The following is a 26,566-nucleotide window of genomic DNA, read 5'->3' on the forward strand; positions in this document are numbered from 1 at the left end:
CCTGTTAACCAAATGGCAAACACAGGCTCTTTCCTATCTCATAATGGAGCAGCATACTGGGTCCTCCCCACTACCATATATACTCCAAAGAAGATCTGAGGTAGCTTTTGCTGACCAGGGTTATCTTAAATTTTTATAATAAAAGTTCACCTGCCCCAACCCATCAACCTCACATCAGCATTCTGGTCCTTCTAATAACTTTTTGGTTGTTTGACAACCAATACACACACACACACACACACACACACTCCAACCTGACCTCTGCCTTGGATCTCATCCCTCAGAAGTTGGAGGTGTCATATCTACCAGGAAGCTCACTGCTAACCACACTCGAGAACCAAACATCTAAAGAACTCAGCCTCGACCATTTTCATTAGGATGTGCCCACGTTTCCCCTAAGAGATTCAAGTGCATATAAAGGTGCCACTTATGATTTCTACCCAAATTCACCAAGCTTGAGGCTATGTTGACAGATGCCTGTAATAATGCCCTTCCCTCCTTGCTGTGTCCTGGCACTTCCTTCACAGTTCTTTTCAATGAACACAGGAAAAAGATAAGGCAGTGGCTCTCAGCATGGGGTCCCAGGACCAACACATCAGCGTCATGACTTGGTAACTTGTTAAAGATACAAGTGATAAATCCCCACCCAAACCCGCCGAATCAGAAATTGGGGGTGAGGCCTGGTTATCTGTATTTTAATAAACCTTCCTGATGATTCTCAGACCCTCTAAAGTCAGAGAACCACTGCCTTAAAAGAAGTCAATATTGAAGTCAATATTTTTTATGTCTTGCTGCATGAAGCTTATCATTTGTATCAGATTAGAGAAATAACCAATCCAGGAGTCTCATTTCTAGACTTTGGGGAGTTTTACTCCTGGAAAGTTAACGTCTTATCAAGAGGAGTGCCAAGCAGCTGCTCCTGAGGTTAATGGTGGGGGGCCTCTGGCACTTCCTCTTCTGGAGTTCCTGCTTTCTGAAATTTCTTCATCTTTCCTCGCAGAAGTGGCCTTAAAACCCAAGAACTGGCAAAAATCATTCTCATTTTTTACCACAATCTCATCCTTTTAAAAAAATCACTTTTTGGCTCATTCCTTTAAAATCCAAAGGTATAATTCTGTGATTCCTACTATGAGATAGTGCCATATTCTTAAAGAACCTCCATCAGTAAGGAGGCTGGCTCTTGGCTTCATTGGGTGGGTTGGGAGTGACTGGTTTCTCTGTCCCACCCCATTGTCCCATGGATTCCACCCTCCACAGATTCCTTCAGTGCCCCAGAGCTTCTCAGGGACTTCCACACTCACGGCCATTCATGCTGTAATTAACAAAACGTATTTCTTGTTTAATGTCCTTGATTCCTTTTCTAACGCCTCCTAACACTCTTGGGGGATATGTATGTCATTTTTTTAAAAAATATATTTTTAATTGATTTCAGAGAGGAAGAGAGAGATAGAAACATCAATGATGAGAGAGAATCATAGATTGGCTGCTTCACACTGGAGATCGAGTCCGCAACCTGGGCATGTGCCCTGACCAGGAATCAAACCATGACCTCCTGGTTCATGGGTTGACGATGTTCAATCACTGAGCCACGCCAGCCAGGCTGTTTATGTCATTTTTTAAAAAATTTTTTTTTTTATTTCAGAGAGGAAAGGAGAGGGAGAGAGAGAAACATCAGTGATGAGAGAGAATCATTGATTGGCTGCTTCCCGCACGCCCCACACTGGGGATCGAGTCCACAACCCAGGCACATGTCCTGACTGGGAATCGAACTTGGGACCCTTCAGTCCACAGCCCAATGTTCTATCCACTGAGCCAAACCAGCGAGGACTGTTTATATCATTTTTATTAAGTGAATCTCAATGTGTGAAAATATGTGGTTGGGTTGTTGTTGTTTTTTAATGCAAAATCTCCTGGAAGGAAATGTCAAAATCAATTTATTTAAAAGTATATTCACCCTTCCCTCCCAGTTTAAGATACTGTTGCCACATTGATTACCTCATATGTCTAGTTTTGTTTTCTTTATCCCCATTGCTTGAATGATAAATGTAGTTGGCTCTTTTCATTTCTGTGTTCCTGAACTCCCAACTACTAGCCTTCAGATTTAAAATTCCAACAAATTCTAAGGGAATATTAAATAAATAAATAAATAAATAAATAAATAAAACTCAATGTGTCTTCTGAATTATGAAGTGCCCCCATCAAACACCTGATAACCCTGCTACTGGATTCTCATCAACTCATCATTTCTTTTTCAGCTTATGTTATTTTTTCTAAACGTTAGACTTCTCCTGTTGGTTCTGATCACCACATAGAGGCTGCTACTGCCCTAACAATGAAGCATGAGAGAAACATCCATTCCAAAGGGAATCACTATATACCCAGGCAGAGAGCAAGAGTCCTCCAGCCCCACTCCCATCAAGCTCCAGGAGGAACATTTAGATAACAGAAATAGTTCCCTTTCAGATTCTGCTGTTTTCTTCTTGGAGCACTTGATAATATTCATTATTTGAGGGGAGGAAATTATCCTTCTAAAATCTGAAGCCTAAAATGTCGAATCTGATTGCTTCTCTGCTATTGCATCCCCAGAAGGCCACACAGAGACCTCATTGCTGGGCCCAGCACTAATCAAAGCTCAGAGAAGTCCAGACTCCTAATGCCTGCCTGGTGCTCTGCCCATTAAACTATATTGTTCCAGTATGGTCATTTGATGGCTATCAGCTGCCTCCTGCACACCCCCTACTGGGGATCGAGCCCACAACCCAGGCATGTGCCCTTGACCAGAATCTAACCTGGGACCCTTCAGTCCCCAGGCCGACACTCTTTCCACTGAGCCAAACCAGCTAGGGCTATGCATTTGATTTTTAGATTTACTTGTTGATAGATATGTATTTGTTATCACTTTGTTGTTCATATTTTTTTATCTTTACTTTTTTCTTCTTCCTCTTCTTAAAGAATACTCTTCAGCATTTCATATAATACTGGTTTGGTGGTGATGAGCTCCTTCAGCTTTTTCTTGTCTGTGAAGCTCTTTATCTGACCTTCAATTCTAAATGATAGCTTTGCTGGGTAAAGTATTCTTGGTTGTAGGTTCTTGGCATTCATCACTTTGAATATTTCTTGCCACTCCCTTCTGGCCTGCATAGTGTCTGTTGAGAAATCAGCTAACAGTCATATGGGTACTCCCTTGTAGGTAACTAACTGTTTTTCTCTTGCTGCTTTTAAGATTCTCTCTTTGTCTTTTGCTCTTGGCATTTTAATTATGATGTGTCTTGGTGTGGTCCTCTTTGGATGCCTTTTGTTTGGGGTTCTCTGTACTTTCTGGACTTGTAAGTCTATTTCTTTCACCAGGTAGGGGAAGTTTCTGTCATTATTTCTTCAAATATGTTTTCAGTATCTTGCTCTCTCTTCTTCTGGCACCCCATAATTCGGATTTGTCCCAGAGGCTCCTTACACTATCTTCATATTTTTGGATTCTTTTTTCTTTTTGCTCTTCTGGTTGGGTGTTATTTGCTTGCTCGTATTTCAAATCATTGATCTGATTCTCGGGATCCCCTAATCTGTTGAATCCCTGTATATTATTCTTTATTTCAGTCAGTGTATGTTTAATTTCTGACTGGTCCTTTTCCATTTTTTTGGTATACTCACTAAGATCCTTGAAAGTCTCACTAAGTTCCTCGGAGGTTTCTAGAAGATTCTTGAGTAACCTTATATCCATGATTTTGAACTCTATATCCAGTAGTTTGCTTTCTTCCATTTCTTTCCTTTGTGACATGTTTCTTTGTCTCCTCATTGTGGCTACTTCCCTGTGTTTGTTTCTGTGTATTGGGTAGCTGCTAAGTCTCCTTGAGTTGACAGAGTGGCCTTGTGTAGTAGGTGTCCTATAGGGCACAGTGGCTCAGCCTCCCCAGTCACCTGAGGTGGACACTCTTGGTGCACCCCTTTGTGGGCTGTGTGCACAGTTTTATTGTAGTTGAGCCTTGATTGCTGTTGGTGTCACTGGGAGGAATTGACCGCCAGGCCAAACTGGTTGTGAGGACCAGCTAGGACTACAGTGAGAGAGCTGCTGTGCAGGAGACATCCTTATGGAGCATGACTTGCTTCAGTGGGGCTTTGGTGCTCACTGAGTCTGCCCCTTGAGTGTGTCTCTTATAGATGTGAAGAGTTGTAATCTGGTATAGTCTCACACTGACCACTGGTACACTGGCTCTTGGGTCTCCAGGGAGGTGCAACATCAGCCACTGCCTAGGGCCACCGAGCAGGAGCTACAGAGAGATCTACAGATTCCTCCTCTTTTTATCTAGTTTGGAAGTGCCCAGACGAGGTCCAGCTGTGAAGCAAGGCATGCTGGTGCTAGTGCCAGTTTTTTGGGGCCTTTTATTGACAAGTCTGGGGCTCTCTGACCCAGCTGCAGCTTGTTTGACAGGTTTTCAGTCTGAGAAAGGACAGACCATTCATATGCAAAAGCTGCTGCACACAGCTTGGGTGGGGTTGTAAATTGGGTAGGGCGGGGTCTCAGGGAATCACCAGGGCAGAGGGAACAGAAATGGCTGCCAGTCAGCCCTTTACCGGGAAGGTCCCAACACAGGAACAATGACCACTGCGAGCACCTCCATCTGGAAGAAAACCACCCCGTATTCCTGCCCTGATGCCAGACAGTCCAGTTTCTCCCTGTGTGTATCTGGGACCCCAAAGCCTAGCCCGGCACTGGAACTCAGAGGAAGTGGGAGCTTGTAAATTCAGTTTGCAGTGCCTGCCTTTTAAGAAGAGCAGCTGGGTCTCCAGCAGTCTGTGTGTCACTCAGCCCCAATCTGCACTTGTTTTTACAGCCTGTAGTTCTTACAGCCCTTAGGGAATTCTTTCCCCAGCTCTGGGACCCTGGGCTTGGGGCCTGGTGTGGGGCTGGGACTCCTTGCTCCTCTAGGGGGCCTCCACAGAGGCGATCTCCCTCCCAATTAAAAAAGCTGCACACAGGGGTGCTGAACCAGCCCGTTCAGCGCCTCCTCACCTCCTACCAGTCTCAGTGTGCTTTCTTCTTTACCTCTCTAGCTGTAGTACTTCCACTCAGCCAGCTTTCCCATGGTTCTGGATGATAGTTGTTCTGTATTTTACTTGTAATTTTGATGTGGTTGTGGGAGGCAGCAAGTACAGGCATTTAGCTATGCGCCATCTTAAGATTTATCTGTACTAAGTTTTATAACACAAGGCACCCCACCTAGCCCTGTCATATGTATATAGACTGGGCATGCTGGGACATAGACCTTTCTGCTTACCACTCTGCAGCTTTGCAGCCAACCACCTTGACTCCCTTGTAGGGTCACAGCATCTGTCATTGCCCCTGGGTTTGGGACTGGGCACCTCAGTTTTACAAATAATGCAAAGGCTAACTCATGTCAGGCATGGCATTTATTGATACAGAGCAAATAGGTTTCTGGGTTAAGGAGTCAGAACAGTTGAGTATAATCTTAGTCAACAAAATATCTGGCCAATCTTCCCTTGCTTTAGACTACATAACCTGAACAACACAAAAAGGAAAATCAGGCTTGGCCAGTATGGCTCAGTTGAGCATCATCCCATATACCAAAAGGTTGCTGGTTCCATTCAGGAGGCAGCTGAAGGATGTTTCTCTTCCATAGATGTTTCTATCTCTCCCTTTCCCTTCCGCTCTCTTGGAGGCCAAGAGGAAATCAAAATAAAAAATAATCTCATCCTATTTTAAAAAAATATTTGCTTTATAAAAAAGACAGATTAGTGAAAGCCCCATTCCTTATACCTACAACACCAAGAAATTCTCCCAACCCTGGGCATCTGGCTTTTTGCAAGTTTAATCTGGTTGATTGAGCTCGGAAATGAAAGGTAATGTCCCTGATGTTTCTTCTGGAAAAAAATAACGAAATTCTGGTAGTATTAATAGGTTGAATTGGATAAAAAGGTACTTCTGCAATGCTGGGTCAGTTATCAGTAAGTATTGTGGCATTATAGCCAAAAACAAGTGTGAGAAATGGAAGTCTGCCCCAGATAGTTGTCCACAAAGGCTAGCCCGGGGTCCCTGTAGCAAGAAAATGGAGCCTCAAAATGCAACTGAGAAGCAAGCATGCCTCTTGCCTATTTTGAGGAAGTCAAAATCAAACAATTTCTTCCTATATGCAGAATTTTCCAAAAGTAGAGCTGGAAGGGAAGTATTTAACTCTGGGGTGCTTTACAGATTTTTATGCATGAAACCAGCTGTGGTATGTCGAAAGGGAAGGGGTGGCAATTCTGAGCCTAAAAGGATGATATTGTATGATGGTTGTGACTTGATTGTTTGGAATTTTGTATTTTCAAGTGGAGATCCTATATAATAAAGAGCTAATATGCAAATGGTCATCATGCCCTCGTGCTGGGGCCAGGGGCCCTAAGGCCACACGCCCCAGGACCTGAGGACCTGAGGCCACGCCCCCCACCCAGTGGGGCTTGACGGGGGAACTGAGGCTGTGCCCCCTGCCCAGTGGGGCTTGGCGGGGGACCTGAGGCCGGGCCAGGGGACCTGATGCTGTGCCCACTGCCCCAGGGCTAGGGGACCTGAGGCTGGGCCTGGGGACCTGAGGCCATGCCCTCTGCCCCAGTGCCAGGACCGGGGGACCTGAGGCCAGGCCGGGGGACCTGAGGCTGCGCCCCCTGCCCTGTGCCAGGGGACCTGAGGCTGCACTCACCGCCCTGCGGGGCTTGATGGGGGTGGGACCGGCTGGGTCTGGGTCTTGCACAATTTCGAGGTGCACGTGGGTGGGCGGGGACTTGACTCTGGGTCCCACAGCATGCCCCAGACTCTGACAGTAGGGAGATTTTTCATATACATTTTACTAATTTTCTTTCATCTTTGACACTTCTATTATAGAGAAAGGGCAAATAGCAATATTAAAATATTTCTTCTAATTAATTCTCTTTTCATATGCACGATTTTCATGCACTGGGCCACTAGTACAATTATAAATAGTAGTTCAGCTCACAAAAAGCCCATTGTCCTCATAATGTTTCTAGTATACAGTATTAGGCCCTAACATTCGAGGTCAGCCGTGGGCAAACTACGGCCCGCAGGCCGGATCCGGCCCGTTTGAAATGAATAAAACTAAAAAAAAAAAAAGACCGTACCCTTTTATGTAATGATGTTTACTTTGAATTTATATTAGTTCACACAAACACTCCATCCATGCTTTTGTTCCGGCCCTCCGGTCCAGTTTAAGAACCCATTGTGGCCCTCGAGTCAAAAAGTTTGCCCACCCCTGTTCTAGGTCATACCAGTGTTTCTGTTTGTTTGTTTGTTTTTTTGTGTTTTTTTCATCTTTATTGTTGAAAGTATTACATAGGTCCCCTTTTTCCCCAAATTGACCCCTTTTTAGCCCACCCCCACCAGGCCTTCACCACCCTATTGTCTATGTCCATGGGTTATGCATATATGCATACATACAAGTTCTTTGGTTGATCTCTTTCCACCCACCCACCCCCGCCTTCCCTCTGAGATTCCACAGTCTGTTCCATGCTTATATGTCTCTGGACCTATTTAGTTTGTCAGTTTATATTGCTATTAGATTGCACATATGTGTGAGATAATGTGGTACTTGTCTTTCTCTGACTGACTTATTTCACTTAGCATGATACTCTCCAGATCCCTCCATGCTATCTCAAAGTGTACAAGATCCCTCTTTTTCACTGCTACATAGATTTCCATGGTGTAAATGTGCCACAGCTTTTTTATCCACTCCTCTACTCATGGGCACTTGGGCTGTTTCCACATCTTAGCTATTGTAAATTGTGCTACTATAAACATTGGGGTGCATATATTCTTTCTGATTGGTGTTTCATGTCTTTTAGGATACATTCCAAGAAGTGGGACCGCTGGGTCAAATGGCAGTTCCATATTTAATTTTTTGAGGAAACTCCATACTTTTTTCATAATGGCTGCACCAGTCTGCATTCCCACCAGCAGTGTACTAGGGTTCCCTTTTCTTCATATCCTCACCAGCACTTGTCATTTGTTGATTTGTTAATGGTAGCCATTCTGACAAGTGTAAGGTGATACCTCGTTGTCATTTTAATTTGTATCTCTTTGATGATGATTGATGACTAGGCACTTTTCCATATGTCTCTTGGCCTTCTCTATGGCCACTTTGGCTTTAGAGAAGTCTCTATTTAGGTCCTATGTCCATTTTTTTAATTGGATTGTTTGTCTTCCTTTTGTTAAGTTGTACGAGTTCCTTATATATTTTGGATATTAACCCTTTATCAAATGTATCATTGCCAAATATGTTCTTTCATACAGTGGGCTCCCTTTACATTTTGTTGATGGTTTCTTTTGCCGTGCAGAAGCTTTTTATTTTGATGTAGTCCCATTTGTTTATTTTCTCCTTAGTGTCCTTTGCCTTAGGAGATGTATCTGCAAGATGTCTGAGATATGCCTATGCTTTCTTTTAGGATTTTTATTGTTTCACAACTTACATTTAAGTCTTCCTTTCATTTTGAGTTTATTCTTGTGTATGGTTTAAGTTGGCGGTCTAGTTTAATTTTTCTGCATGTATCTGTCCAATTTTCTCAGCACTATTTATTGAACAGACTGTCTTGACTCCATTATATGCTATGCTCTTGACTACTTTGTCAAATTTTAATAAAGCATAATGGCTTGAGTTGATTTCTTGGGTCTCTGTTCTATTGCATAATCTATATGCCTGTTCTTGTGCCAGTGCCAGGCTGTTTTGATTACGGTGGCTTTGTAGTATAACTTGATATCTGGGATTGTGATCCCTCCAACGTTGTTTTTCTTTCTCAAGATTGCTGAGGCTATTTGGGGTCTTTGTTGGTTCCATATAAATTTTTGGAATATTTGTTCTAGATCTGTTAAATATGCCATTGGTATTTTAATAGGGATTGCATTAAATCTATAGATTGCTTTGGGTAGTATGGTCATTTTAATGATGTTAATTCTACCAATCCATGGACACAGTATATTCTTCCACTTTTAGTTTTCTGAGTCTTTTACCTACCTGGTTAAGTTTATTCCTAAGTATCTTAATTTTGTGCTCGCTTCGGCAGCACATATACTAAGTATCTTAATTTTGTCGTTGTAATGGTAAAGGGGATTGTTTGTTTAGTTTCTCTTTTGGACAATTCATTATTGGGGTATAAAAATGCCATCAATTTTTGGGTATTAATTTTGTATCCTGCTACATTGTCAAGTTCATTTATTAAATCTAGTAGTTTTTTGGTGGAGTCATTAGGGTTTCCTATGTACAGTATCATGTCATCTGCAGATGACAGTCTTACTTCCTCCTTTCCAATTTAGATGCCTTTTATTTTCTTCCTCTTGTCTGATCACTATGGGTAGGACTTCCAGTGCTGTGTTGAACAGGAGTGGTGAAAGAGGGCATCCCTGTCTTGTTCCTGTTCTTAGGGGAAATGCTTTTAGTTTTTGCCCATTGAGTATGATGTTGCCTATAGGTTCATATGGCCTTTATTATGTTGAGATATGCTCCTTCTATTCCCACTTTATTGATAGTTTTTATAAAAAATATGTGTTGGATTTTGTCTAATGCTTTTTCTGCATCTATAGATATGATAATGTGATGTTTTTGTTGTTTTTAATCCTCACCCTAGGATATTTTTCCATTGATTTTTAGGGAGAGTAGAAGAAAAAGGAAAAGACGGAGAGAAACATCAATGTGAGAGAAACACATCGATTGGTTGCCTCCTACACGAGCCCCAACTGGGGCTCGGGCCGGGGAGGAGCCTGTAACCAAGGTACATGACCTTGACGGGAATCAAACCCAGGATCCATTAGTCCACAGGCCCGAATATTGTACCAACCTTGCATCCCTGGCATAAATCCCACTTGGTCATGGTGTATGATCTTTTTAATATATTGTTGGATCTGATTTGCTAATATTTTGTTGAGGATTTTAGCATCTATGTTCATCCCAATATTGGCCTGTAGTTCTGTTTTCTTGTGTCTTTATCTAGTTTTAGGATTAGGATAATGCTGGCCTCATAGAAAGAGTTTGGAAGTGTTCTTTCCTCTTGGATTTTCTGGAATAGGTGTTAATTCTTTTTTGAATATTTGGTAAAACTCCCCTGTGAAGCCATCTGGACCTGGGCTTTTGTTTGCTGGGAGTTTTTACTTATTTATTACTGCTTCAATTTCATCAGTTGTTATTGGCCTATTCAGGTTTTCTGATTCTTTCTGATTCAGTTTGGGAATATTGTCTTTTTCTAGGAATTTGTCCATTTCATCCACATTGTCCAACTTGTTAGCATATAGTTGCTCATAGTATTTTCTTACAATCCATTGTATTTCTGTGGTGTCAGTGGTTACTTCACTGCTTTCATTCCTGATTTTGTTTACGTGGGTCCTCTCTCATTGTTTCTTGACAAATCTGGCTAACAGTTCATCAAATCTTGTTTATCTTTTCAAAGAACCAGCTCTTGGTTTTAATGATCTTTTTTTTGTATTAGTCACTATGTCATTTATTTTTGCTCTAATCTTTATTATTTCCTTCCTACTACTTACTCTGGGCTTTTCTTGTTGTTCTCTTTATAATTCTTTAACTTGAGGGTTAATTGTTTATTATTAATTTTTTTAATATATTTTATTGATTTTTTACAGAGAGGAAGGGAGAGAGATAGAGAGTTAGAAACATCGATGAGAGAGAAACATCGATCAGCTGCCTCCTGCACATCTCATACTGGGGATATGCCCGCAACCCAGGTACATGCCCCCGACCGGAATTGAACCTGGGACCTTTCAGTCCGCAGGCCGACGCTCTATCCACTGAGCCAAACCGGTTTCGGCAAATTTTTCTTGTTTGTTTGTTTTTTTGAGGTAGGCCTATAGTGTATGAACCTCCCTCTCAGGACTGGTTTTGCTGTGTCCCATAGATTTGGGGTTGTTGTGTGTTCATTTTCATTCGTTTCCAGGAAGTGTCTGATGTCTTTCTTGATCTCCTTGGTAACCCATTCATTGTTTAATAACATGCTATTTAGCCTCCATGTGTTTGAATGTTTTTGATTGTTTTTACTGTAATTGATTTCTAATTTCATTCCACTGTGATCTGAGAAGATGCTTGAAATGATTGCAATCTTATTGAACTTGTAGAGACTTGTTTTGTGTCCTAAAATATCGTCTATCTTTGAGAATGACCCTGTGCACTTGAGAAGAATGTATATTTGTCAGCTTTGGGGTGAAATGTTCTATAATTGTCAATTAAATCCATCTGATCCAGCATGTCCTTTAGAGTCACTATTTCCCTGTTAAGTTTTTGCCTGGAAGATCTAAGATCTATCCAGTGAAGTCAGTATGGTGTTAAAGTCCCCTACTATAGCTGTATTGTTTTTGATCTCTCCCTTAAAGTACCCTGGAAGTGTTTTTTATATATTTAGGTGCTCCTGTATTGGGTACATATATGTTTACCAGGGTTATATCCTCTTGTTGGATCATTCCCTTTAGTATTATATAGTGACCTTTGTTGTCTCTTGTGATGGCCTTCATTTTGAAGTCTATTTTTCCAGTTATGAGTATTGCTACTCCAGCTTTTTTATTTTATTTCCATTTTCATGGAAAAAAATTTTCTATCCCTTTACTCTTATCCTGTGTGATTCTTTTGTTCTTAGGTGGGTCTTTTGTAGACAGCATATACATTGGGGCCTTGACTTACGAGTGTCCCGACTAACGAGTTTTTTGAGATACCAGCTGTCTCTCGGCCGATTTTTTGCATTGAGTTGACAGAGTAATTTGAGTTAACGAGCTCGGTCCTGGAACGAATTAAACTCGTAAGTCAAGGCCCCACTGTAATTGGGTCATGTTTTTGTATCTATTCAGCTACCTTATGTCTTTTAATTGGAGCATTTAAACCACTTATATTAAAGATTATTGTTGATAGTACAGTATTATTATTGTACTTATTTATTGCCATTTTAATTCTGTATGTCTATGTTTCACTCTCTACATCTTCTCATTACAGCAGTCCCTTTAGCATTTCTTGCAGTGCTGGTTTAGTGCTGATAAAGTCCTTTCGCCTCTTTTTTTGTCTGAGAAGCTCTTTATTTCACCTTCTATTTTGAATGCTAGCCTTGCTGGGTATAGTAATCTTGGTTTTAGATCCTTGCTTTCATTATCTTGAGTATTTCATGCCATTCCCTTCTGGCCTGTAGAGTTTTTGATGAGAAATCAGGTGGCAGCTCCTATGGGAGCTCCTTTGTAGGTAACAGTTTGCTTTTCTCTTGCTGCCTTTAAGATTCTCTCTTTGTCTTTAATTTTTGGCATTTTTAAATTATTTTTATTGATTTCAGAGAGGTAGGGAGAGGGAGAGGGAGATAGAAACATTAATGATGAAAGAGAATCATCAATCGGCTGCCTCCTGCACACATCTCACAGGGGATCAAGCCTGCAACCTAGCCATGTGCCCCATCCGGGAATCAAAGCATGACCTCCTGGTCAACCACTGAGCCACGCCGGCCAGGCAGCATTTTAATTATGATATGTCTGTGCATGGACTTGTTTGTGTTCTTCTCTGTTGGGACTCTCTGTGCCTCCTAAACTTTTTCCTTCATCAGGTTTGGGTATTTTTCTGCCATTATTTCTTCAAACACATTCTCTATCCCTTGCTCACCTTCTGGCACACCTATTATGTGAATATTGTTATGTTTCATGTTGTCCCACAGCTCCCTTAAGCTGTCCTCCTGTTTTTTAATTGCTTTTTCTTTTTGGTCCTCTGCGTGATTTTTTTCTGCCCTGTCTTTTAATTCACTGATGCGATCTTGTGCTTCCCCTAATCTTCTGAATATGCTTTCCACTTAGTTCTTTATTTCTGTTGTGTCTTTCTTCATAGTTACTATATATTTTCTCATGCTGTTGAGCATCTTTGCCATCATTATTCTGAACTCTTTGCCTGATAAATTTCTTATCTCCATTTTATTTAGCTCTTCTTCTGGAGAATTCTCTTGTTCTTTCATTTGGGACTTGTTTTTTTGTCTCCCTTCTTTTGCTGCCTGTTTGGGTTTGTATCTGTGTATTAAGTAGATCTGCTATAACTCCCAATCTCTAGTGCAGGACAATATCAGACACTTTTTTTTAGCCTCACTCAAGGATATTTTTCCATTGATTTTTAGAGAGAATGGAAAAGAGAGGGAAAGACAGAGAAGTATTGATGAGAGAAACATATCAATTGGTTGCCTCATACACACATCCCAAGGAGGAGCTTACAACCGAGGCACGTGCCCTTGACCAGAATCAAACCTGGGACCCTTTGGTCCTCAGGCTGATAACGCTCTATCCACTGAGCCAAACCAGCCTGAGCCAAACCAGCCTGGGCAATGTCAGACCCTTTTTGTGACTGGCCCGAAGTACCTTGTTTGGAGCTATCTGCAATCCACAGCTTGTGGCTCCCTCTGCTGGGGCAGGATGCCTTTGGAAAGGACAAAGATGTGCACCAGGGTCTGCTTTTCATAGCCCTGGGCCCAGGATTAGATGAAGAAAAGACTCAAAATCTCCTGAAACCTGCCTCTGCCTGAAGTTCAGTTGACACTCAGACTTGATTAGCCTCAGGCTATTGACCACAGGGTAGGGCAAGAGGTCTTCTATTAGGGGGGCTACTGCCTTCCCCCTCAGGCAAAAACTGCTTGAATAGCAAAATTCCACCATCAGAGATAGACTTCCTCTGAGCATGAGGAAATTACTCAGCATAGGAAACCAGGGTGGCTGCCCTCCAGGCTCCAACTCCAGAGCTCCCAGTCCTGGCTTGTGCTCACTCAGCTCCAGTCCACTCTGCCTTCCCTCTACCAGAGCCCAAGGTGAGTGGCGGCACATGGAATTTTGTGTGTTGGCCCTTTAAGAGGATGCCTGTATTTCCCGCAGTCCCTTGATGGCAGACAGCATCCCTGCTACTTTTCACAGCCAGATGTTATATGGGCACCTTTCTTAGTTCTGGTGTTCTAGGCTGGGGAGCCCAGCTTGGGGCTTAAGACCCCAGAGTTCTCAGTGAGAACCTCCCACAACTGAGATATCCCTCCAGAACTTCATCGCTGTCTGTGGGAACCCGGTCAACCCTTTATCGCCTCTGCACTTCCTACCATCCTCATCTCTCCTTGTGAGAAAACTTCCAGACCATTCTCTGCCTCTCAGTCTCAGGGAATTTTGACAACCAAAAGGACTGAAGCCATGTTGAGTTTGTATACATCACAGATGAGCATCCACACTCAGGGTCCTGAGGATGGGTTGGTTAGTTTGGTGTTTTTCAGCTAGCCTAACATTTCATTCAGTTAACTGATAGAGTAGGAGGGGAGGGTGCAGTGCTTTGAGGTGAAGTGTCTTGGACAAAGCCTTCATGAGGAAATCGGAGGAAGATGGAAATATAGAAAAGACAAGTGTAGAGAAGGGGGAGTTGCCATAGGATTGTTTGCTTTTCCCACCTGCCAGCTGCTCCACAGCCCTGGGCCACACAAGAGGCAGGGCCTGGAGTGAGGTGTCTAGTAGGTCAGAGGCAAAGTGGTAGTGTGGAAAGCACCCCTAACTTAGAAAGGCAAGATCTTGAGTCAGGTCCGAGCTTCACTGTGTCCCCAGCCAGGTCACTTATCCTCTCTTGGCCTCTAAAATTGGAGGAAAGGGTGGCAGTACCACTCTTTTCCAGGACTGGCATTCTGAATAGGATCTTTGTGTGTGACTCAGTTTCCAGTAGCTACCTATTGTTAGATTTACCTAGAGCCTTTGTTGCCCCTTTAAAGAGGGCAAACTCTTCGTTTAGCATGGGAAAGGCAGATCCAGATTTTAGTCAGGCTGTGCCACATTTAATTTCTTTGATCCTCAGATCACCCATTTCAAAATAGAGATACTAATGGTCATCCAGGTGGCCATCAATGTATGGATCAATGAAATAACACATGTGAGAGTGTTTTGAAATGGTAAATCACTATCCTTGCTTATTGCATGCATCACTGGAATATGATGAAACATACCTTACTATATGACAATAGTCTGCTGCTCTTAAATTCACCTGTCACCTGCCCCCAGTGGTCAAAGTGAATGGATGCTAAACAGTTGCTGATGGTGGTCACATTTCAAAAGGAATTTTTGTGTCAAATGAAAAAAAATTAGTTTGCCGCCAAGGTAAAAGCTGGAGCAGATAAGCTTGCAGAGTGGTGAGGGCATGCAGCGCAGTGAGTATGAGAGTGTAGAGTTGCTGATAAAAGGCTTCCAACCAGAACCAAGTTCCAGGATTTCTCAGAAGTGATGATGAGCCTAGAGGATGCAGAGGTGGTTTGTGAGGTTATAAATATGGTAGCTGTTACAGAGACAGAACCCTATTTTTTAAAAGTTTGTCATGGGCTTGACTTTAGAACTAGTAGACCAAATCCTCTATTTCTCACATCTCCAAAAAAGGCAAACAAATAGCACTCAAAACCAAATCCTTTGCTTCCTATGCACACTCACCTGAGAGCCAGATCTGGGAGGATGCCCTTTATTTGACTGATGTTTCCAGTCAGTTTTCCCTCCTCAATTTCTTCTTTTTAGAACAATATCTATTGGTTATATTTTTCTGATTATTAAAATAGTATATATTATGGAAATTTCAGAGCATGCAGAAAGGCTAAAAAAGAAAGTCATAACCACACAGTGTGAGTTTACCCAGCTCCCTTCTGGCCATTTCACATCCTGCCCTCTGCCCCTTATTATAGAACTAGAGGCCTGATGCACGAAATTTGTGCAAGAAGCTCGGCCCTTGCAGTCCCAGCTGCCTCTCGCGCGCCCCTCCCCCCCCAGCTCTGTCCAGAAGGTTGTTCTGCTATTCAGTCTAATTAGCATATTAGCTCTTTATTATATAGGACTAGTGGCCCGGTGCACGAAATTCATGCACGGGGGTGAGGGGGTGTCCCTCAGCCCGGCCTGCACCCTCTCCAATGTGGAACCCCTCAGGGGATGTCCAACTGCTGGTTGGGATCGGGCCTAAACCGGCAGTCGGACATCCCTCTCACAATCTGGGACCTCTGGCTCCTAACCGCTCACCTGCCTGCCTGCCTGATTGTCCCTAACCACTCTGCCTGCTGACCTGATCATCCCCTACTGCCTCCCTCCTTCCAGCCAGATCATCCCTAACTGCCCGCCCCTGCCGGACTGATTGCTCCCAACTTCTCCCCCCCACCAGCCTGCTCGCCCCTAGCCACCTCTGCCTCGGCCCCACCACCATGACTTTGTCCAGAAGGATATCCGGAAGGTCTCCCAGTCTAATTAGCATATTACCCTTTTATTAGTACAGATGCTTTCTTCTTTTTAAACACTTGCTTTACCTGATGCCCCCCTTTCTAATTTCATTTCCTAATTTCTGTTCTGAATATTTTGTTACTGCATATTGTCGTTTATAATGGAAAAAGGTGTATGAGGATGTGGTCTACATAAAAGAAGCTGAAAGCTCTATTTTGTGATTACCAGAAAATTGAAACACATTTTTTAGTTTACGTGCAGTACATACTTCCTTATTTTGGGTGTGCATTGGTTGTGTATCATTTCACTGTGCCTTGCAAATGGATATGGAGACTGTCCACTCAGCACCACAGACTGTCTGGGGTACCATCTGTCCCACAAAGTGGCACAGAGTGCTCATTGATGTTGTATTTCATGGGATGTATCCAGGTATTCTGAGCACCAACACAGACTCTACATTTTTGTAACAAAGAAGGTTGAATATAGACTAGTTAGGGAAGGAAAGTTCTTCGTACCCCAGCACATCAGCTGGTCACAGTCATGTCTGTTAGAACGCTGGATATAATCAGCATTTCACACACATATGCACACACAGTATCTGACTTTAGTTTTGAAGTTTTACCAGACACCAGATTCAATGCATAGCACAAAACAATACGGAGATCACTGTGAGAGGCTTAAAGGAAAGAGAAAATGTGGCATCTGCATTTATTTGACTGCAATGCAAAACAGCCTCTCAACCCTTCTGGTGACTAAACCAGGGTAACTTCTTACCCCTGTTCTAATTGTAAAATCACTCACCTGCACACACACACACCAGAGTCCTTGAGGTATCTCTGCTGGGGAGGGTGTTCCCTGTCTCCAGTGTGGCATGTGGTTCTGTGATGGTCCCTGTGAGCTCCTCCCTTTCCTTGAGTTACCGTCAGGTCTCTAAGTCTCACAGGTGTTTCTCTGCACACTATCTTCTCTCAGTCCCCTGTCCACAGCTCTTATCAGCAGTGTTACTGTGGGTTGGTATGTCCTGTCAGCACCTTTTTTGGTCTTACAGTCCAAAGTGTGACAGCCTTTCCCCACCTATGGCATTGGATCCCTCTGTGCAGATGGAAGGGATGGAAGCAAAGGGGGTGGTTTGCTCTCTCTGGCATGTGGGGGGATAGTGAAACAGACTGGGGGAAGTTGCTTCTGTGTGGACATGTTCCCCAACACATCCTGGCTCCGCATTCAAAGCAGATGTCAGAGCACTGGCAGCCCTCCATAGACTCAGCTGCTTTCTGTGGGCACGGCAACGCAGCGGTCACAGACCCCTTCAGCCCCCTTAGACTTATACAAGCTTAGTTGTAACTGGGGCTCATGTGTCTATGACTATGGGTGCAGGTTTGGTTGGTTGGCTGAGGTTATCACCTACAAAACTGGAAGCAGTTTTGACCACGTATATAACACAGTCTGTTCCACAGAGGTAGGCAGACCTATCTAGGGGCTTTGGGCAATTTTAAGGAGGGAACCCAAAACCCAAAAGGCCACTGTATGGTAATACCCAGTGTCACCTCCCTCCCCATGGGGACTAGAGAAAGAAGGAGCAGCCCTTACTGGGAGCTGCCCCACCATCGGGAAGGGAGCATGTGCATGTGCATTCCTTTTTTTTTAGCCACGTACCCACATCAGGGATGGCCACCCAGGCCTGGATCTCTCTTACTGAGTTTCCATGCCGATAAAGGGACTTAATTCATTTGTAGACATTGTTTCCCTTTTTTCTGCCTTTCCATTTCTTGTATTTTTTTTCTTTTCCTCCTTTTGTTCCTTTCTCACTTTTATGCTTTTTGTCCTCTGCTTATATTTTTATTTCACTGTCTCCCTGTCCCTCTTCACTTTCAAACTCCTCCTCCTCCTCTTTTCTTTTTGTCTTTCTCTGTCTCCTTCTCCTCTTCTTTGTTTGGTCCTTTTTGAAGTTGAGCCCAGTGGCGGGACTCCACGGCGTAGACCTCTCTCCTTCTGCCCTTGCTGTGTCCAGGAAGGTAACGTAACTCCCCAACCTCATCCCCACTGCCTCTCAGGCCATAGTAACACTAGTTAAAGAGGGAGGCATACCCAGCTGTCTCTCTTTCTTTCTCTGACACTTGATAGCCCTGGTACAAAACTTCATGAGTATGTGGCAGTTTCTTACAAGGTACAGTATCCCTTTGACTGTCTCAGGGGAGGAACGGGGTATGGAGTGAAGCCAGAGAGCCTCCGAGGCAGGCCTCTCGGCAGCAGCAGAGAGTCCCACGATATTGCACCACCATTTGTGGTTGGGCCTCTCAGTCTCACGTCCAGCAGACAGAGGGGCCAGGCTCATGGGTCAGGAACCTCCCGCCTGTGTGGCAACAATTTGTATTGGTGGAGTCGAGGAATACTGTCCTTTCAAAGACTGGTCTATACAAATGCCCCTGAGTTCTTTTCCCAAACAACCACTGAACGCAAACTTCTCTACCCTATGTCTTGCTGAGTGTGTGTGATATTTTTTTTTTAAGTTTGTCTGATTTGAAGTCTTTTGTGGTGATAAGATTGTTGTTGAAAAGGCATGTGGGAAGGGGAAGGGGAGTGTGTTCATGACTAACCCTTGCTAACCTCTTCCTGTGCTCTCCATGGTTCTCACATTTGACTTTCACCCACCCCACCACATACTTTTGCTTATTGGCTGTGAACAATCTACCAAAGCTCATGAGTGGTGTTTAGAGGTTTCCCTGTGGAATTTTGGGGAGGTGGGAAGGAGGAAGTGGCTTCCTAGTGCATTTACAACTTGCCACACTGGATAGCTTGCATGCCTCAGGCTCCATCTTCCATGGCCATGTGGGCACACTGTGCAGAGACACTCAGAAAGGAATGCATGGAACTGAGCTGTAGGCTGCTTTAACAGCCAAAGAGCCAAGTCTATTGGGTTGGGTGAGAAGAGCTTTGGTCCCCAGACACTCCAACACGCACTCCACAGTAGCAGGCTCAACTAGTAAGAAGGGAGCTTCCATCCTTCAGAATAGGACTCAGGGGCAAGACTTCACCTTGGGAGCCCAGCTGCATGTGCACCACACAGTGCATTCATTAACCCCTGCTTGTATGAATGTGAGTCATTTCTGCCTCTCTAGAATGTAGCCCCATTGAAAGACTAACTGGCTTGGGCCTCGTGTATGTCAAGCAAACAACATTGCAGAGAGAGAGAGAGTTGTCTTTGAACAGTATGCTAGAAAGTCAGGTGTGAAGAATGTAGGAAAGCAGTGAGTAAGGAGCTTAATATATGAGAGTCATCCCACCTGAGGGTGTACTCCATATGTTTCTAGGTCTAGTCTTTACTGGGATAGAACATCCAACCAAGTTACTCATAAAATGGAAAGCACTTTGAAAGATTTCCCAGTGCAGTGCCTCTTCACCTGGGGCCCATGGATGGATTTCAGGAATCCCATGAACACCCTGAAATTCTGTATGAAATGAAATTGTTGGATGTATATGCATGCATTTTTTTTCTAGGAAGGGAGTTCCTAGCTTTCCTGAGATTCTCAAAATGGTTTGTAATCCAAAAAATATTGAAGAATCACTGACATAGTTTGTCATTTGCCTTCAGGCAGGACCACACTATGGCTTCTTTGTGCTCCAAGGAAAAGGTGTTTTCCCTCTTTGGGTAGTTTGATTCCTTGGAAAGTTCTTCTGTCCATCCTCCTGCTACAGTAAAGCCTAGTGGGGTCTGGATACTCCTGGTGGAGGTCTAGGTCTCAGCAATGCCATGGTGCAGGGCAGCCTGAGTTAGGTGCCAGCCCGGACACTGCTGCTGGGGTTGGGTTGAGCGAGTGTACACCTCATTTAGCCTCTAGGCCCTAGGGTCTGCTGTTGTTTCTCTGCCCTCGGTGAGAAACCTGCTAGCCTTCCTGGGCTGTACCTCATATACCATATAAGATCCAATGGAAGAGTGTTTGGTCAGGATAAAAGAAATGATGAGGCCCCACGGGGGCAGTGCCTAGAAAGAGTTGAGTTAGTGAGTGTGACTTAAAAGGAGACCAAGTGTGGTGTATAACCTCACATTTATCGCCATCATTAGGCTGGTTTCTTCAAAGCAGGCCTAGTACATAGCAAATACCAAGTAAATATTAAATGGAAGGAAGGAAGGAAGAAAGAAAGGAAGGAAGGAAGGAAGGAAGGAAGGAAGGAAGGAAGGAAGGAAGGAAGGAAGGGAGGAGGGAGGGAGGGAGGGAAGGAAGGAAGGAAGGGAGGAAGGGAGGAGGGAGGGAGGGGGGGGGAGGAAGGGAGGAAGGAAGGAAGGCAAAGCACTTAAAATATACCAAAGGAAAACCACTGAGCAGGAGAGGTCTAAACGAGTGGTGACCAGGTTACTGAGGGGTAAGGGCAGGCCTGGGAAGGACAAACTCAAAGCACAGGCTCAATTAGGCCCTGGGGGTGGGCATGGCGCCCCCTTCTGGGCGGCAGGCAAACACTGAACCTGGCTTGGGAACGTTCCTGCAGCATCTCGCTCTGCTCTCTTTGCACAATTGCCCCAGTGTGATGACTCCTGCTGGCCAAGTAGACAACAAACCCTTTGTGTGCCTGACTCTCCCTCTTTCTGCAGGCATGGGCAAGAAGGATGACCCCAAGCTGATGCAGGAGTGGTTCAGGCTGGTGCAAGAGAAGAATGCCATGGTGCGCTATGAGTCAGAGCTGATGATCTTGTGAGTGGACCTAGCTGTGAGCTCAGTGCCTATCATGGCAGGAGCACAGCTCCTTCCTAATTTAGGGGGTAAGGAGATATGGTCCCCAAGTCACTGTTGCTTGTCTCCTTCCCCTTGCCTACCTTCCCAGCGCCCGGGAGCTGGAACTGGAAGACCGGCAGAGCCGACTGCAGCAGGAACTCCGGGAGCGAATGGCAATGGAAGGTAAGAGGGGAACAAGGCTGAGCTGGACATGAGTTGGCTGGGTGTGGCCTCCTCGCCCTACAGACCTGTCTTTTGCTACTGCCCAGATCACCTTAAGACCGAGGAGGAGTTGTCGGAGGAGAAGAAGATCCTGAACGAGATGCTGGAGGTGGTGGAACAGAGAGACGCCCTTGTGGCGTTGCTAGAGGAGCAGCGGCTCCGGGAGAAAGAGGAAGACAAGGACCTGGAGGCTGTCATGCTGTCAAAGGGCTTCAGCCTAAACTGGTCCTGAGCTCCCACCCACGCTCTGCTAGCTGGTCTGTGGAATCTGCCTGACCCAGCTGGGCTCTTCCACACCACCTAGATCCAAGATCTGAGAAGGTCTGGCAGCTCCTGGGAGTTTGCACTCAAATGTCCATGTGCCTCTTAAAAAGCAGATCAAGTATCTGTGCTGTGGGGAATCCCAAGTGAAGATGAGTATCTGAGGCGGCTCTGCCTCCTTGAATAGACTCACTCTGAATTCCTGATCCAGGGAGTGAAGGCCATGGAGTGCAGAGGTTTAATGTGGGGAAAAGAAAGTTCCCCAGGGATGCGCAGTAACCGGCGCCCCTCCTTGTGCAGGCATGTGTGATGAGAGGAGGAAGCTGCTCCCCCTCTGTCAAAACCACAGCCACCAGAGTGCACCCCACAGAGAGGAAGGGGCAACTGTCTTCTTCATGCTCCCTGAAGCACCACCAAAGAAACAAAGGAGACTCCCAGGAAAACCACATGTGAACTAAGAGTGGGAGAGTCCGTGGCCAGTCAGGGTGATGCCTATCCTGCATCACCTGGAAGCTGAGGGGGCCCCATTTCCTGAGTTCATTATGTAAGTAAGGAGGATCCAGGAGGAGTCTGCTTCCCAGTTCCACACCACACACTGGATTCCACGTGGCCAAATGCCCCAGGCCTCTCTCTGATTGTGGCCTGAGGGTTGTGTATTGCTGCATTTTGCTTTTAATTCACAAGCATTTTAACACTGGAAAATACTGACTTTGGGAGATGGGTGAGGCTCTACATTTCAAGCCCCCAGTCACTGTTCAGTACTTCAGTTGGGGCAGGAGTGATCCTCCTTGGTGTTTTTCCTACGTTTGCACATTGAAATGAAGCTGACAATCTAGCAAGACACTCAGCCACTTCAGACTCTTTTTTTCAATTAACTTATTTTTTTAATACTTGAAAAAAATTTCATTTTTATATCTTTACTAAAGACACTGATCACCTGGCACCTGGTATGGAAGTGACAGAGGTAACCATGCCAGCCTGCCTGAACGCTTGCTACATCCATCTATTTATTAGCTCACCTTTATAGAGTTACTGACCCCACTGACATCAGAAAGCAGTGAGTCCCTCATTGGGGCCCCCCACTCACAGCTCTTCTGTCCCCTCCTATACTTTGTGTCTGGATCCTCCTCCTCCACCTGGTACCCTGTTCTCACTCTGGCGCCAAACTTTATGTCTATACCACCTACTTGTCAAGGAGACATGTCAGCACTGTTTGAAGCCAGACCAGCAGGCACAGATGCCACTTGTCTTTCCCTGTGGGAATATTGGCTCTGCAGAACCCTTTTTTTTTTTTTTTCACTTTTGGTACCAGGGGTTTTTAACCTCTCCTAACACATTTATCATGGAAAGTTGGGGATAGGCCCTCTTCTAGGCTGGCTGAGACAGTGCTTGATGGGACCTTGTAATCCATCTGATTAGGATTCCCTCAGCCCAGCCTCAGATCCAACCGGATAGACATGCGCAGGTGGGGTCTTAGGTAGTGGGGTTTAGGTTGGTCTCTCCAAACTAGTAACAGCTCCAGCCCAGACCTCCACAGTTCCTGGATCTGCAGGGGGGTGGGGAGGTGGGGGCAAGGGATGATAAGCACCATGTAACTAGCTCCTTGAGCCAAACTGCTTATTTCTTTCAGCTCAGCCACTGTCTGAGGAAACCTGGTGGGTCACCACTTGTCCATCCACAGAATTAGCTCATGGTGAGCCCAAGGAGGAGGCCCACCAGTGCCAGGCCAGTCTGGGAGGGTGTTCTATCCAACTCCTGTGCAGAGGGGCCAATGTAGAGAGAACAGAAGCATGGCAACTCTTCAAGGCCACCTGAGGGCAGGACAGATTGGGCATCCGTGCTGACCTTGGAACTTCCATGGGAAACCACACTGTGCCTCAACTTGAACATTTGTTCTCACTACAAAGGAGCAAAGAACCTGTCTTCTTCTTCACTTTGTCCCAAAGCTGCCATCTCCCTACTGTGGAAATCCAGGAGTATGCTGCTGGCAGCCACCACAGCTCTGACTTCTTCACTTCTTGTTTTCAGATGAGTCAGGCAGAGTCTCTGTTTTTACTCTCTTTTCTTAAAAGGGGGAGAGAAGGGTGTTCCAGAGTCCATCTTTAAACCCCAACTTCCAATAAAATTGGACTTGGGTCAGGATCTTTATTGCCTTTGTGGCCTTTTCCCTAACCCTCCACCTCTCAAAGGCCACCATACCTGACCATGCCCCAGGAGAGCTGCCTCCCTCCATTATAGCTCCTGCTAACTCCAGAACAAGGAATCAGTTTAGGAAGTGTCTAGAAGGGATGTGGCCATAGTGATCCTCTCTAGGTGGCTTAATGTAGCAGGGGCATGAGATGTTACTGCCTGCCTCTTGCTGCCAGCCAATACTGAATCCTTCCAAAGTGCACACTGCTTCCTTCAGTTACTAGAAAGGGGCTGAAGACTTTGCAGAGAAGCCTGTGAAATGTTCCCCTGCATTGCACTCCCAACAGTACTTTTTTCAAAGCTTCCATTTTATAACCACTAGTTTGCAGTTTATTTAGTACCTGGTGACATGCTGCATGAAATGTTTTCCAACTCTGGAAATGCATGCAGCTCCAGGCAGGTTTTTCTTCTCAAGAGTTAAGTCCCCTTGAAGGCAAGGGGAACAGGAAATATATTCATCTGAAACGCCTGAGGTTGAGTGTGCCCCAAACACCAGGCCACACAGTGGGCTCCAAGCTCAGCATTACCTAGGACAGCAGCAGGCACCACCATCCCGAGTCAGTCACTGTTGGGGGGTGGGGGGGCTGGCCAACAAGAATGGGAGGTTCTAACACTGCTCAGATGGTATTTGAGCCTTAGCCCTCAGGAGCTATTCTCCAGCTTCTTTTGACCAGCAAAGATAGACTATTCTTTATCCCTTCCAAGAGAAGACATTTTCAGTCAGGCACAAAGTGGAAAGAATTTAAAGAAAAAAATTTCTAAAGTGGTAACAACTGAGCTACAAAGGGGAATGGGCCATTTTATGCACAATAAAAGTTTTAAAAGGGATACACAGTGTGTTTCTTAAGTCGTAGTACTGGACTTGGCAGTGCACCAGGATGCATGTCCAGGTCTACCACCTGTCTTTTGCAGGTAGGTGGTATTCATGCAAGTCATTTTATGTCTGATGTATGTGTGAATGTGTGCAAGGTTGTTTAAAGACAACTTTTTTTGCTTGTGTGTGTGTGTGTGCTTTTTTTATTATACTGGCTCAGCCATCAACTGTTACCACTTGAGAAAATGTCTGAAGCAACCCAATGTGGTAAGAAGCTGTTCTTTAAAACCAAACCCCAGTATTTTCTCTTGAAAAGAAGCTTGTTCTAGAAATTACCCAAGTCAGAGTGAACCTGGGTCCTGGCAGCCTTCCTTGCCAGTGCTGCTTCCAGGCTAGCTGGGCACTGGCCTTTGACACAGCTGACCTGAGAGCCAGTGCTGTGGGGTATCAGCTTCCAGGCCTCATCATTCAGATGTGTGAATGTCCCCGAGCTCCATGCACAGGGTCTTGGAGAGAGCTGACAGCACCCTTCTTTAGAATGGAAAAATCCCCGAGAAATGGAAGAAAATAACCTGACTGACTCTCCTGTCTTTGCTACAAGAAGCCTCCTGGGTTGCTTTTCCAGCACTCTCCCCTTCCCTTTGTGTTGACCTATCAGGAATACAGAGCTAATCCCTAAGGCATGATGCTTCCCTTGGGAACAGTAACAAGGGAGAAAAAATGGCAATAAATGGGTGGAAGTGAGTCTTGCCCAGCCTGGAGGTCAGCCTTAGAGGCTGGGTCCACAACCTTCTGGCTGTATTGCCAGCTATTCCAGGAGGAAGAAAAGGGCCTAACTGACACAGGTAGAAACAGGAGAGCCAGCATGAGTGAATGTACTGTGGCCCTAGATTACTAAAAAGAAAGATGGATCGAGGTGCATTCCTGCTGGGAAAGGAGTTTGGAAGTCACCTGTGCTGGTCCCAAACACCTTTTGTCCCTCAGAGGGGCGCACTTCGATTGGAGCTGGAAGCAGGCAGGAGTTAGCAGCAGTTCACAGCAACCCCTGGTGGCAGGAAATGGTGATTGTGGTTTTAGACAGGCAACCAGAAAGGAAGGCTGCTCGAGTACCGGGGAATATCCCATCAGAAGCACTGCTCCTTTCTGTCCAAGAAACCACCGCGTCTAATGGCTTCTAAATCCCTTCTGATCCTTGAATCCTCATAGTCCCTTCTTAGAAATCAGAGTGGGAAATGGTAAATGGAGAGAATATGCTACTTTATTTCTCTTTATGAGCTGGCCAGACTGGCTCACTTAAGGAGACCCCTCCTTTATGTTAACTGCTCAGAAGATCAGCCATGTTCAGTGAGGAAGGTAAGAAACCATCCTCTTAGGTGGGTTATGTCCCACCAAAAACACACCTAACCAAGAAGCCTGGTAGACCAAGTGCCTAGGGTCACAGGCCCTCCGGTGACACTCCCAGATAGCCTGTTGCTGCTGAATTTTACTAGGTAGCATTTTGTGACAGCCTCACTCCTTGTGTCCCTTGCCCTAAGATCTTGATGCAGCTGGGGCTTAAACGAGAAAGTTGGAGTCCCAGCTTCTGTGGGTAGGCCATGTGTGCTGGCTGCCTCTACCTGAGAAGCCACCTGTTACCAAGACAGACAAGGAAGGGGAGACAGAGTCCTGTGATGCATACATATGCACACATACACTCCTTTTCACTCCCAGCATGGTCTTTCTGAACCAGAGTGTGCTTCTAGTTCTAAAGTAGGCTGGATTGCAGGCTTTGGTCCCAAGTGGGGCAGCTGTGGTGGTGGCTCAGGCCCCAGAGCTAGGCAAGATCCAAGTTGAGGAATTTCCTGCCACCTTCAACAGCCTGGGTCTGGAAGGCTACAGCTGTATTGACTGGTCTCCAGGGTAGGCAGATGGCCCATCCCCCAGGCCCAGGAGGAGAGGCCTACAGAGTGCCCAGTGTGGGAGTAGAACTGACTCACACAGAAATGAGGGCAAGGTTGCTGGTGTCTAGCCACACATGAGAGAGCAGTAGGGATATGAGACATGAAACTTGTCCCTGCCTCTTCCCAACTTCAGACATAGCCTTAGGCACATAACTGGTCAATGCCTCTCTTCCTCTGTCTCACCTGGTAACCAGCCCATAGTACCAGGGGAGGGCAGTGC

General features: G+C 45.1%; 1 protein-coding gene across 1 annotated transcript in view; it reads left to right on the forward strand.

Moving 5' to 3' along the window:
* Positions 1 to 24,419, forward strand: part of MICAL3 (microtubule associated monooxygenase, calponin and LIM domain containing 3) — a 254,060-nt gene extending 229,641 nt beyond the window's left edge. Inside the window, exons 38-41 of the mRNA XM_081083520.1 lie at positions 18,160 to 18,225; positions 20,799 to 20,898; positions 21,029 to 21,102; positions 21,189 to 24,419. Coding sequence (XP_080939646.1) covers positions 18,160 to 18,225; positions 20,799 to 20,898; positions 21,029 to 21,102; positions 21,189 to 21,373 — 425 coding nt within the window. The 3' untranslated portion in view covers positions 21,374 to 24,419. The remainder of the gene's footprint in view (positions 1 to 18,159; positions 18,226 to 20,798; positions 20,899 to 21,028; positions 21,103 to 21,188) is intronic.
* Positions 24,420 to 26,566: the final 2,147 nt, after the last annotated feature.

The sequence above is a fragment of the Myotis nattereri genome (assembly GCF_964212035.1).
Source record: "Myotis nattereri genome assembly, chromosome: 2".
Classification (NCBI taxonomy): domain Eukaryota; kingdom Metazoa; phylum Chordata; class Mammalia; order Chiroptera; family Vespertilionidae; genus Myotis; species Myotis nattereri.